The sequence below is a fragment of the Conger conger genome, chromosome 11 (genome assembly GCF_963514075.1).
Source record: "Conger conger chromosome 11, fConCon1.1, whole genome shotgun sequence".
In the NCBI taxonomy this organism is placed as follows: Eukaryota; Metazoa; Chordata; class Actinopteri; order Anguilliformes; family Congridae; genus Conger; species Conger conger.
The window spans coordinates 41,576,663-41,590,557 of NC_083770.1; the positions used below are offsets into that span (position 1 = coordinate 41,576,663).

Here is a 13,895-nt window from a genome sequence, read left to right on the forward strand (position 1 = left end):
TTTTTTTCTTTAAATTTCATTGTGCATTGCTCTGGATAAGAGGGTCTGCTAAATGCTTTGTAATGTAATGTAATGTAAAAAAAAAAATATTGGCATGATCTTTGGCACTGTCTGATTCTTCTGCTCGGAGATCTTCTGGTGGCCCTAGGCCTGGCTGGAGAGATACAGGCCCACCAGAGGCTGGATTTCTGCCAAATAATGAAATTGTAGATTGTAAATGATGTCAGAAATAATCTGTCTGTCATGAAGACGCCATAGGGGCGACATTGCCTCGGCAAGACACTGAGCTGATTGGTGCCTTGCATGGCAGCCAATCACCGTTGGTGTGTGAGTGCATGTATGAATGGGTGAATGAGAAGCATCAATTGTACTGTGGATAAAGGCACTACATAAATGCCAACCATGTACCAAGATGTTCCATGTTCATATCCCAGACTTTATTTTCTCTGCAGCAGGACAGAAGTTTAAGACCTCAAATATTGTGATATGTGATATCATGATCATATAGGCATACAGTACATACAGTATTGAAAATTGCATGTATGTGTATTGAGGTATGTTGGCCTGAAGAAAAACAGATGTTTCAGGATTTTGTACCAAGTTTTACTATGATTATGTCAGAATCATATCCACTAGATCGAACTAAAACATTTCGAATAGAACAAAATAATAACCCTCTACTGCCATGAGTGGCGCAAACATTAAACGTATTTTCTTTTAACTCGTTTTTTAACGCTAGTTTTTTTTTAATATAAACTACTGCTTTACGGTGTTTAAGCCCGTAAAAATGAATTCGGTTATCGACTTGGCATCTTTGCATACAGCCACAAAATTAACGTTTGTAGGTGCCCGTGTTGTGCTATTTTTAGACCGCTGTACTATCTGTTTGAGTTCACCAACGCGAAGCTCAGAATGTTTGTTCACAAGATAGCGGCAACTAGCGACTCACACCAGTGAAGTCAATTCGGCTTCTGTGTGTTATCTGTACAATACATTCTTGTTCCGTCATATTCGACTGACGTATTTATTCTCCAAAACAGTTTGGGTAAACAGCTCTACCAAAGATCTTTTATGGTCGCAGTCTATGTGGCTAAATTGCCACACATTTTAATTGGTTCCCCCTGAATGAATATTGTATTCTCTCTCATTCTCTCTCTCTCTCTCTCTCTCTCTCTCTCTCTCTCTCTCTCTCTCTCTCTCTCTCTCTCTGAATGATATTAATTATAGGGAATACACGACGTTTGTGAGCTTTGTCTAGCCATAAACATTATAAATTTAGAAATTAATGACTAGGCTACACTGTGTTCTGATAACCAGTCTCAAAGTCCTCAATAGGCTCAATGAATCTGGACTGAAATGTTTGCTTTGTGCTATAATTTCCTTGGGGCCCACAGAGACAGCTGAGGCCCAGGATTTTGTGCTTCACTCCAGCACAACAGCAACGGATCCTCAATGCAAATTCCACACCTAGAATGAACACCAGACCTGGTGCTAGGTGTCTTGTACGTGACGCAAAGGCACAGAGCTGGCGAAGAAACAGCTGGACAGCCATCTGCTCAATCACCCCCCCCCCCCCCCCCCCCCCTAAAGTGGGCATAACTGGCCGTAATTCCTTCACGGATCACCCTATATGGATCTAAATACTCTAAAATTAAAGCTGACTGTCGTCAGTCTCATAGTCGTGGTTTACAATTGCAATGAACTGGAGTTACAGAGTCAAAAATTGCCTTTATAAATTGGCAACAGAAATGCCGTTACATATAACTGTATATGTATTTATTTTGACCACTTGTTTAATTCAATTTAATTTTAATTTAATTGTGTTAATTTAACTCTTATAGGCAGCTACATATCGTCCCGGTTTAACCCCTATATGTCCTCTGTTTCGAGTTGAACATTGAACATTTTACTGCGTAGTAACAAGACGTGCTGTTCTTCCTAGTTTCCCCCAATCAATAAAAAAAATATTGCTTTATATCATCGCAAATATTTCGAATAAACCAATGCTTAATCTTTTTAGCGTGACGTACGCTTGTTTAATATGTTATCCTATGTTGGAAGATAACGCTTGTGCTGGTCGCCTTCACATTTTAACGCGGCTTGGAGCCTATTCACATTTTAATCAAGCATTCAGCTTCAAGAGATTCAGACGTGTGGGTTTGAGCCAGAGCAGCGGTGTAGCGGGGAGACACAGTTGTCTCCAAGGTAAAGTCGGCTAAAGTTGTTTTCTCGATTAGGACTGCACAGTGCCCCGCACGTCAGTTCCATGATTTTCTATAGAGAACTGGTTTTGGGTGGTCGGCGAACATTGTTTTCTTTATGCGACCGAGTTCTAACTGGAACAGGGTGTGGGAACGGGGAGGAAAACGTTTACATCATAATGGTTGCCCCCTCTCCCCCCTCTCCTCCCTTCTCGACTGAGCCGGATCGATCAGGTTTGCGGCGTTCCATGACATTTCCACCGGCCGAGGCTATGCGCGCCCGCCTGCGCTACGCTCACGACCCGCTTTTGGTAGTGCGGTGCCAAAATAGAAGCGTCTCTTTTGGTAATGGAACAGTGGATTACCTTTAGCAGTCCCCATCCATTCTGCACATACTGTGCCTCCACGTAAAATTAATCGACGTTTACCCTTGTCTCCTACTTCTAATTAATCTCGCAGTTAAGTCTTCCCATTTTCTTGCGTATACGGCGCACTGCCTACAACAACATGATATTTTATATTATTTTTCTTACCCTCAGTGTGATAATTCATAGAAGGAAATCAACGACATGGTTAGTAGCTGTGAAATATTTATTGTTAATCGTACATATACTTTTATTTCAATTACTCTGTGCTAATATTTTTTAAATACAAACAGATCTATATTCATCTACCAAACGACAAAATATTTATTCCAAATAAGTATCTCCTTGAGCACGACAGCTAAATTTGTCTTACTGTTTAAGAGGTGCTGAATTCAAACCCTGAATCGCCCACATGTCAGGTCTTCCCAGGGACGGGGGGAGATGTGGGTCGGAGGTGTGTTGACAATCTGCCAGCGGATTGGCTGTTGGGAGAATCCCCCGGCGCGCTGCCTATAAAGACGGCGAACGCGCGTGGCGGTATGAAAGCGCTGAGCTGCTCGAAACGAGAGAGGATCCGTACGACTGATGAGAGAGGGTTACCTCAGTTCATCTTCCCACTACTCAGGTAAGAGAGCTTTTCCGTGAGATAAAAATAAGAATAATAAAATCGTATATAGTATTGAATACATTTTAAAATAGAAATAGAGAGAATATCTATATATAATCATTTTAAGCAAATCTGAAGAGTACAAGTTACAATTACCCAACCACTTTGGTCCATTCCATTAGTGTTAGTCAACAGAGCTGTGAATTAAAAATGAAGGTATAATTTACAGATTCATACTCATTTAAAACAAAATGTAAACAGTATGAAGAACAATTATAGAATTATACAAAGCCCCTTTGTCCTTGCCATTTCCCCAAACTGAACTGCAAAATATATATTGTGAAGCCTGTATATGGGGACTTGCAAGGTGGCTTCTCTCTCCAGAACAACTTTCTCATACATGAAATACAATAAAAACAGTATGTAGTTTAAAAACATGGAAACAGCTACTAGATTTATGGATTAGTAATACTTTTAAGTAAAATGTTAACGGTATTAGGAACAATTATACCATTACACAGGGCACTTTTGTCCTTCCCATTGACTAAAACCCATTGGAAAATGATTGGGACACTCAAGGTCGGTGGTTCTAATCCCGGTGTAGCCAGAATAAGATCTGCCCTTAACCCTGCATTGCTCCAGGGGAGGATTGTCTCCTGCTTAATCTAATCAACTGTACGTCGCTCTGGATAAGAGCATATGCCAAAATGCGAATAATGTAATGTAATGTAAAACTAGATTGCAAAATGTAGACTGTGATTATTGCATATGAGGATAGAATGTGCTTTTGGAGTGACCATTTGGAGACAGCGTATTGTGCACCTTCTTATCCTATGAGCTGGGGTTCTTACGGGCATGGGGCAGCCTGAGGTACATGACTGAAGCCCTGGTTTAGCCACAATAAGATCAGTGTAGCTGTTGGGCCCTTGGGCAAGGCTCTTAACCCCACATTGCTCCCCTGCTTCTCAACTGTAAGACGCGTTGGATAAGAGCGTCAGCTGAATAGTGGTAACGTGCTGTGATGGTTTCTCCCTCCAGTCCAGCCATGAACTCCCAGGGCCCCCTGCATGTGGCCACCCCCCTGAGGGAGAGCCTGCCTCTGTCCCGGCTAGCCGGGACCCCCATCTACCTCAAACTGGACTCCTCCCAGCCCACCGGCTCCTTCAAGATCCGCGGTATCGGACACCTCTGCAAGACCGTGAGTCTCCACCATCACTGCTGCCTCATGGTCTCCACTGAAGTCACTCAGCTCAGCTTCCTTATGGTCTCCACTGGGGTCACTGAGCTCAGCTTCCTTATGGTCTCCACTGTGGTCACTGAGCTCAGCTTCCTTATGATCTCCACTGTGGTCACTGAGCTCAGCTTCCTTATGATCTCCACTGTGGTCACTGAGCTCAGCTTCCTTATGATCTCCACTGGGGTCACTGATCTCCACTGTGGTCACTGAGCTCAGCTTCCTTATGATCTCCACTGTGGTCACTGAGCTCAGCTTCCTTATGATCTCCACTGTGGTCACTGAGCTCAGCTTCCTTATGGCTATTACTGCTACTGCTATTACTAATACTGCTGCTGCTACAACTGATAGTACTGCGTCTGGGCTATGCAGCATTATGACCTGATATTAGTAACACTAATACTGCCGCTATTACTATTACTTCTATAACTAGTAATATTAGGAGTAATACTACTGCTGCTGCTGCTATGACTACTACTACTACAACTACCAATACTACTATTTCTACTGTTGTTATTCTTAGTACCACTACTACAATGACTAACCACAACTGCTATGACTACCAATACTACTCATGCTGTTTCTACTGTTGCTTTTAATACTACCACTGCCATCACAACTACTGCTGTTACTGCTACCACCATGACGTGTAGCATTTTAGAACAAATTTTAAAAGCTGATATTGTACGATTATTACACTATTGTTGAATGAGTTTTTCAATAATCACTCAAGGGCTAACAATAAGGAAATGGGGTTTGGGAGAGATTGGGGTTAGGGATAGACTGGGGTTTGGGGTAGACTGGAGTTCAGGAGTGATTGGGGTTCGGGATAAATTGGGGTTCGAGATAGACCTGGGTTTGGGAGAGATTTGGGTTTGGGATAGCCTGGAGTTAGGGAGAGACTGGCAGTCGGGACAGAAGGCATTGTGGGTAGGTGGAGGTCAGTAAGCGGAAAGGCACAGCGGGTGCATGCTCCAGTTTGGACCAGTTCAGACCAGTCTGAGGAGATTACTTAATGGGGACCACTGAGTTGGCACGGAGACAATGTGTGTGTGTGTGTGTGGGAGAAGAGGTGGAAGGGGGTACTTCAATGTGCATGTGTGTGTGTGTGGGAGGGGGGGGTTCTGCTCCTGTGAAAGACAGCTCTAATGGGGTTTTTTGTTCCATTGTGTGTTTCAGTGGGCTGAACGAGGCTGCGAACGATTCGTCTGTTGCTCAGGTGAGTGCCCAGCCTATCACAGCTTGCCAACTCACCAAGATTTTTATATGAAGCAATCTAATTCACTTTTATATAGGTGTGCTTACACCAAGGTGTCTAAATCAGAGTGCTGAACAGTTAAAACAACCAAAGCACAGTCAGTCCAAGAGTCTAACTTTAGTTTCAATATTCAATTAAATTTTATTTGTATTTCGCTTTTCACAGTAGACTGTCCCAAAGACCCAAATAGCATATGAGGTAAACAACTCCCTAGTAGGGGAGAAACCCACAAACAAACTCCCCGATGGGAAGAAATCCCGGCTATAGGGGATGCCCATCTTCTGCTGGCCTATTGGCTACGATGGTAACAGTTCAGGTATTGAGCTAGCAGATAATCTAGAAAGTCCACAGGTTCAACAGTAACTGTTTGCTGCAAACATAGTTCCCCGCGAACGTTTGCCGTCTTGAGCACATGTCTGCAGTAAGGGCTGTCTCTCTGAGATACCCTCCTGTGGTAATGCCTGTCTCTCTCTCTCTGATACCCTCCTGTGGTAATGCCCATCTCTCTCTCTGATACCCTCCTGTGGTAATGCCCATCTCTCTCTCTGATACCCTCCTGTGGTAATGCCCATCTCTCTCTCTGATACCCTCCTGTGGTAATGCCCATCTCTCTCTGATGCCCTCCTGTGGTAATGCCCATCTCTCTCTCTGATACCCTCCTGTGGTAATGCCCGTCTCTCTCTCTGATAACCTCCTGCGGTAATGCCCGTCTCTCTCTCTGATACCCTCCTGTGGTAATGCCCATCTCTCTCTGATACCCTCCTGTGGTAATGCCTGTCTCTCTCTCTGATACCCTCCTGTGGTAATGCCCGTCTCTCTCTCTGATACCCTCCTGTGGTAATGCCCATCTCTCTCTCTCTGATACCCTCCTGTGGTAATGCCCATCTCTCTCTCTGATACCCTCCTGCGGTAATGCCCGTCTCTCTCTCTGATGCCCTCCTGACTCCTCGCTCTCCCTCTCAGGGGGCAACGCTGGCATGGCCGCCGCCTACTCCGCTCGGTGCCTCGGGGTGCCCGCCACCATCGTGGTTCCCGTGGTGACGCCCACCTTCACCGTGCAGCGGCTGAAGGACGAGGGGGCCACGGTGCTGGTGCACGGACAGGTGAGCCCCGCTTCCAGAACATTCCTCCATCGCAAGTCCACACCGAGAACCACAACTACGATCCCTCGTTCTAAAAACCGTTCTCACTCAAGTGGATGGAGTCCACCCCACAACCGTAACCACAACGGCAGTGGTGAATGATATTGTTGGGATCACTTTCAGAGCGATTTTTTCCAGTCGATCAAAATCCATCCAAATTTACAGGGCGTCAAGTTCAAAATGGCAGGCGATGTAGAGAACATTATCGTTCATCAGTGCGGATGCTCACATTGTTATCATTATAGTTAGAGTTCTTCGCGTGGACAGATTTTTTTACAGAGATTACCGTAATTTACGGTACAGTAGCAGCACCACAGTTGGGAATAAAACCCATGACCTTTGACACGGCCAGTTTCCTAACTATGACATCACACTGCCGCCTCGCAGCCCATTGGCTGAATGTGTTGCCAAGGGCGCTGTGCTGTTTTTCAGGAGCTGAAGGAGAGCATCGAGTACGGTCAGCAGCTAGTCGCCAACAACGCCGGCTGGGTGTTCATCTCCCCGTACGACAACCCGCTCATCTGGTGAGTTCCTGCACGATGGCAGCCATGTCGCTAAACATGACGGACATCTTCACACAGAGAGTGGTCACTGTGTGGTGTTTTTGAGACCAGCCTTGATGTGGTGCGAGATACATCACATTACATTAATGGCATTTGGCAGACGCTCTTATCCAGACCGACGTACAACAAAGTGCAAAGTGCATGCCCATAACCAGGAATAAGTGCGCTGAAAGACCCTAGAGGGAACTACAATTTCATAGATACCGTTTAGCTTTTAGGTAAACTAAGCATTAGATACACTGTAGTGGTAGGAAAAGGCGAGCATTGCTGGGCTGAATGGCCTGTTCTTATCATTATGTTACGCTATATTTCTCACCAGAGCTGGGTCACATGATTATGTCCCAATAACCCACTCACTCTCCCCTTAATTAGAACAAATTACGGTCTTAATTACAGTAATTATACAACAATTATTTTACAATACTTTTGTTTTGTACCGGGGCCAAACAGTTATTATAGTTACAGTAACCCTTTTGTCCAGGAATAATATCTTTCACATGACTCAACATTTTAAGCAAAACACTTATTTTAGCCAATATTCATGACAAAATTCTTCTTCTCAATTGTACAGTTGAGCTTTGTAACACAATCTCCTCAGAGATCACCAGTTTCCTTTCTTTCAATATATTAGCAGCATCTAAAGTGATAAATTATTTAAATTAATTTTTATATAACAAAACTGTCAATCACTGTGTTACATAAAGAGGTCCAGACCCACTTATTGTGCCGTGTATGGCGAGACCACGTCCGTGTGGCAGGAGGCGTGCTGTGTGGTGCGTAACGGCCTTTATACCTCATAATGGGATTTGGCATAGCACCTCTGGGGGCCGCGGACGGAGCATTGTTTGGCCCTGAGGAGGCTGAGCTGAGCTGCAGCCCTCTGTGTGTTCATTAGGGCCCGCTGGCTCTGTGCCAGTGCATGTCTTTATCACAGCTCTGTAATGGCTGCTCTTGTGTCACAGAAGGCCATTGTGGGCAGGTTACATAAGAACTGGGGCGTAAGTACATAACGACTGGGGGGGGGGGGGGGGGGGGGGGGGGGGGGGTCAGGGCAGCCAGTGTGACTCAGGTTTCACTGTCCTGCTGTGCTGTCCATGGTCCTGACCTGACCTCATTTTATTTTTGGTTTCTGTTTTGCGTTATGCGTCTGTGTGTGTGTGTGTGTATGTATGATGTGTGTGTGTGTGTGATGTGTGTGTATGTGTATGTATGATGTGTGTGCGTGTGTGTGATGTGCGTGTGTGTGTGTGTATGTATGATGTGTGTGTGTGTGTGTGTATATGTATGATGTGTGTGTGTGTGTGTGTGTATGTATGATGTGTGTGCGTGTGTGTGTGTACAGGGAGGGCCACATGTCTCTGGTCCAGGAGCTGCAGTCGGAGCTGGAGGTGAAGCCGGGGGCGGTGGTGCTGTCGGTGGGGGGAGGGGGGCTCCTCTGCGGGGTGGTGCAGGGCCTCCGTCAGGCCGGCTGGGGGGACGTCCCCGTCATCGCCATGGAGACCGTGGGGGCCCACAGCCTGAATGCTGCCATGGAGAAAGGGGAGCTGGTCACCCTCCCCAAAATCACCAGGTACCCGCCCCTCTCCCAGCCTACAGGAAGTGAACCAAACAGCCCGTTAATTACCTAATATTTAGCTGAAGTAGTACTTACCACTGAAATCAAAGTAGTTACCTCATAATTGCATAAGTTGTTGTGCACTTACCCAATAAATACTTGATAATGGGCTGTAAAATAAGGCATTACCACTTAGATTTGCCATTTTAGCAACAGCTACTGATAAACTCATTAGAGACATCTGACCACAGTTCTTGTGTCCCAGTGAGAAGTGGTTCACTGTGGCCAACAGAACCAGCCCTGGTGTACAAACTGACCCAGGGTCATTTGTGATAACGAAATCAGAAATGCATGAGGAATGGAGTTCTCCACGACAGACTTGGAGTACAAATGTTTGCTTAAACATACGATAGTCCATGCTTTTGATATAGTACTACATACTATATAGTATACATAACTTGATGCATAAAGCTGTCCAAAAGAAAAAGTCAGTCCCCCGTCAGACCTGCTACTCACCCACAGTGTGGCCACCACGCTGGGTCTACTGCTCACACTCTCTGCCCCACAGTGTGGTCACCACGCTGGGTCTACTGCTCACTCTCTCTGCCCCACAGTGTGGCCACCACGCTGGGTCTACTGCTCACTCTCTCTGCCCCACAGTGTGGCCACCACGCTGGGTCTACTGCTCACTCTCTCTGCCCCACAGTGTGGCCACCACGCTGGGTCTACTGCTCACTCTCTCCCCCTCTCTGCCCCACAGTGTGGCCACCAAGCTGGGTCTACTGCTCACTCTCTCCCCCTCTCTCCCCCACAGTGTGGCCACCATGCTGGGTCTAATGCTCACACTCTCTCCCCCACAGTGTGGCCACCACGCTGGGTCTACTGCTCACACTCTCTCCCTCTCTCTGCCCCACAGTGTGGCCACCACGCTGGGTCTACTGCTCACTCTCTCCCCCTCTCTGCCCCACAGTGTGGCCACCAAGCTGGGTCTAATGCTCACACTCTCTCCCCCACAGTGTGGCCACCACGCTGGGTCTACTGCTCACACTCTCTCCCTCTCTCTGCCCCACAGTGTGGCCACCAAGCTGGGTCTAATGCTCACACTCTCTCCCCCACAGTGTGGCCACCACGCTAGGTCTACTGCTCACACTCTCTCCCTCTCTCTGCCCCACAGTGTGGCCACCACGCTGGGTCTACTGCTCACACTCTCTCCCTCACTCTCTGCCCCACAGTGTAGCCACCACGCTGGGTCTACTGCTCACTCTCTCCCCCTCTCTCTCTGCCCCACAGTGTGGCCACCACGCTGGGTCTACTGCTCACACTCTCCCTCTCTCTCTGCCCCACAGTGTGGCCACCACGCTGGGTCTACTGCTCACTCTCTCCCCCTCTCTCTCTGCCCCACAGTGTGGCCACCACGCTGGGTCTACTGCTCACACTCTCTGCCCCACAGTGTGGCCACCACGCTGGGTCTACTGCTCACTCTCTCCCCCACAGTGTGGCCACCATGCTGGGTCTACTGCTCACACTCTCCCTCTCTCTCTGCCCCACAGTGTGGCCACCACGCTGGGTCTACTGCTCACACTCTCTCCCTCACTCTCTGCCCCACAGTGTAGCCACCACGCTGGGTCTACTGCTCACTCTCTCCCCCTCTCTGCCCCACAGTGTGGCCACCACGCTGGGTCTACTGCTCACTCTCTCCCCCTCTCTGCCCCACAGTGTGGCCACCACGCTGGGTCTACTGCTCACTCTCTCCCCCTCTCTCTCTGCCCCACAGTGTGGCCACCACGCTGGGTCTACTGCTCACACTCTCTGCCCCACAGTGTGGCCACCACGCTGGGTCTACTGCTCACTCTCTCCCCCACAGTGTGGCCACCATGCTGGGTCTACTGCTCACACTCTCCCTCTCTCTCTGCCCCACAGTGTGGCCACCACGCTGGGTCTGAATTGCGTGGCGGCTCAGGCACTGAAGCTGGCTCAGGAGCACGAGGTCTTCTCCCAGCTGGTGAGCGACCAGGAGGCCGTGGAGGCTGTGGAGCGGTTCGCGGGTGAGTCACAGCGCCCCCTGGGGCTTACACGTGGTACTGAGCAGACATGCTGAGGCATTATAACGCCTCTGTGTGTGTGCGGACGCGCCTTTACTCTCAGGAATACAGAAATGCAGCGTGCACACCAAGAACTACAATTATAACTATAAATATGTTGTTAAAAATCAGTCTGAGTGGATGGTGGAGCCACACTATCGTTGGGATCACTTTCAGAGCCATTTTCTCCAGCTGCAAGAACGACAGAGACACTGACAGCCAAACAAATTCCAACTGAATTCACAGGATGTCACATTCAAAATGGCAGACTCACCTCATCCACAGACACACACAGTGACACTCTCTTCTCTCAGATACACACACACACTCAGACACACTCTCTCTCAGACACACACAGTGACACACTCTCTCTCAGACACACACACACACACACACACTCACTGACCTCAGTGTCTCTGTGCTCCTGCAGATGATGAGAAGATCCTGGTGGAGCCGGCGTGTGGCGCCGCCCTGGCTGCAGTGTACAGCAGTGCTCTGAGCCGCCTGCAGCAGCAGGGGAAGCTGGGGCAGAACCTGGGCCCGGTGGTGGTGGTGGTGTGTGGGGGCAACAACATCAGCTTGGGGCAACTACACAAGCTCAAGGAGCAGCTGGGAATGTCCAGCTAAACCACCCCAAAACTACCCCCCATGGACCATCTGCCCCTCTTACCCAATACCCCATAGACTGGCCAGCCTGTCCTACCCCAGATTAGCCTGGACACCCACTGTCTGGAACCTGATGCTAAGGATGTCCGAATCGTGAGCAACAAACCCCCCCCCCCCTCCCCACCTGCTGCCCCCCCAGGGTAAAATCATTCCAGACTGCGCCCGATTCACATCCAGTTCCTGGTCTCTCGAACAGACAGACAGATGGACATACATGACATACAGACCTACTACGATCCTGCTACAGGTGGATAGTTATGACTGCAGATATGAGAACTACAAATCTCTGGTTAGAACTCCAAAAGAATCTTCTGTAGTGGCAGGGTTCCACAGGTATAGTACTACATAGGTTAGTTTCCCTGGAAACCTGCAGTTTTAAGAATATAAATATTATTTGTGTTTGCTTGTGCCATTATGTATAAAATGTAGAAATGTATGTATGCATTTGGATTCCGCACTTTTGTACATGTCTTATTTAAAAAGATTAAATTATGTGGTTGTTTTTTTGGAGAATACTGTCTCTGTGTCCTGCTTGGATTTAAATTGATATAATGTTTTTGCAAACTCGTTTCTACTAATTACCAGCGCAACAAGATCTCTAGCTGTTGAATGGGTTAGAGTGAAGACCTACAGGACGGGAGATCTCCAGGAACAGGGTTGGGCAGCCCTAGTTTATCGTGAATGGCGAGGACCTGTTTGTTATTCAGAGATAGCTTCCATCCTAGGCAGTCATGTGCAAAAGGAACTGGCAGAAGACAAAATAATCAAATTTCTCAGGATGAGGGAAAAAACAACCCAAGGCTTGTTCTGTCAGGCTTGTGACACAGAAAGGAAATGTGAAGATCAGGGCCAAGGGATTAAAACATGGGAGCAAATTGGATTATTCTAGAAACGTTGCTTTTTCATTTTTATCTTCAAAATGCTGTGTTCTACGATTCCAATGGTTTCAATTATCAGTAGTGATCATTTGACAAGCTACCAGCACTAGCTGGTCGACCTTCTCATATCCAGCATGACCAGCTTAACCAGCTCAATTTTCAAGCTGGTCAAGCTGGTATAGCTGGAGGTTACAGATGGTATAGTTGTGGATAAAATGGGAAAAACTAAATGAACACATCAGCAAAATTCTGTTTACTTTCACTGACTTAATCCTGGAAGAAAGTACCTCAACAACCCCACCATTCATAGCAAATATTAATTTATCTTCAGAATAAATCACCCAGAGGTGACAGGATACCCATTTGCCAATATAATTGGACGAACCAGAAATGGGGATCTGTTCACTTATTTAAGAGGGTACACAACACACACACATACACACACACATAGATTGTATATGCAGGGTTAGGTGTCTTGCTCAGGGGCACTTCGACACACCCAGGGCGTGATCAAACTGACAACCCTCCGACTGCCAGACTGCCAGACTGCCAGACTGCTCTTACCTCCTGAGCCAATGTCACTGCCACAATAAACGTGACTTGGGTACCTGCGTCTCTCCAGGAGGAATTCAAGAACTATGAGTTATGAGCCTATTCTTCAGGGGGTTGAGCCAAGAACCAAAAACTATAACAATAACTATAAATATGTTGTTTTAAAACTTGTTCCATCTCAAGTGGAATGGTGGAGTCCACACCACAACTATAACAACAACGGCAGGGACAAACACTATCGTTGGGATCACTTTCAGATACATTCTTTTCCAGATGCATGAACATTAAAAACACTGACAGCCAATCAAAATCCAACTGAATTTACAGGGCGTCATGGTCAAAATGGCTGACGACGTAGCCAAGGCTATTTACAGAACATCATCATCCGTCAGTGTGGATGTTGTCATGGTATTCGCTGTAGTTGTGGTTATAGTTCTCAGTGTGGATGGGCCTTAACGCTGAACTTCCCCCATGCTCTTCCGCACGTCACGTCATAAGAGTGGCAGCTACAGTAAGGTACAGTTAATGTCATGCAGGCAGGCCCGTAAATACCATTGAGGACACTGAGGTCATGAACTCAATATTTATTTTTTGTATGTATACGTGTGTGAGGTTATGACCTCAGTATTTTAATAATATACTTTTCATGTAAGCAAATCGAGAGTAAAGTGAAAGAGTTCATATGACTGGAATCTGGACCAGGGCCAGAACTTCAACACCTATCAGTGTTCACTTTCTGCAGCGCTTTACCTGCGCTGATTGTAGTAATGAGCGATTGTTCTGCTCACCTCGG

General features: G+C 47.1%; 1 protein-coding gene across 1 annotated transcript; it reads left to right on the forward strand.

Moving 5' to 3' along the window:
- Window positions 1-3,128: 3,128 nt before the first annotated feature.
- On the forward strand, window positions 3,129-11,690 carry LOC133139964 (L-serine dehydratase/L-threonine deaminase-like). The gene is given in 8 exon segments (XM_061259455.1): window positions 3,129-3,191; window positions 4,212-4,371; window positions 5,587-5,626; window positions 6,629-6,768; window positions 7,240-7,331; window positions 8,713-8,940; window positions 10,846-10,970; window positions 11,437-11,690. Coding segments are annotated over 7 exon segments (1,032 nt in total). The 5' UTR covers window positions 3,129-3,191; window positions 4,212-4,218.
- The last annotated feature ends 2,205 nt before the right edge of the window (window positions 11,691-13,895 follow it).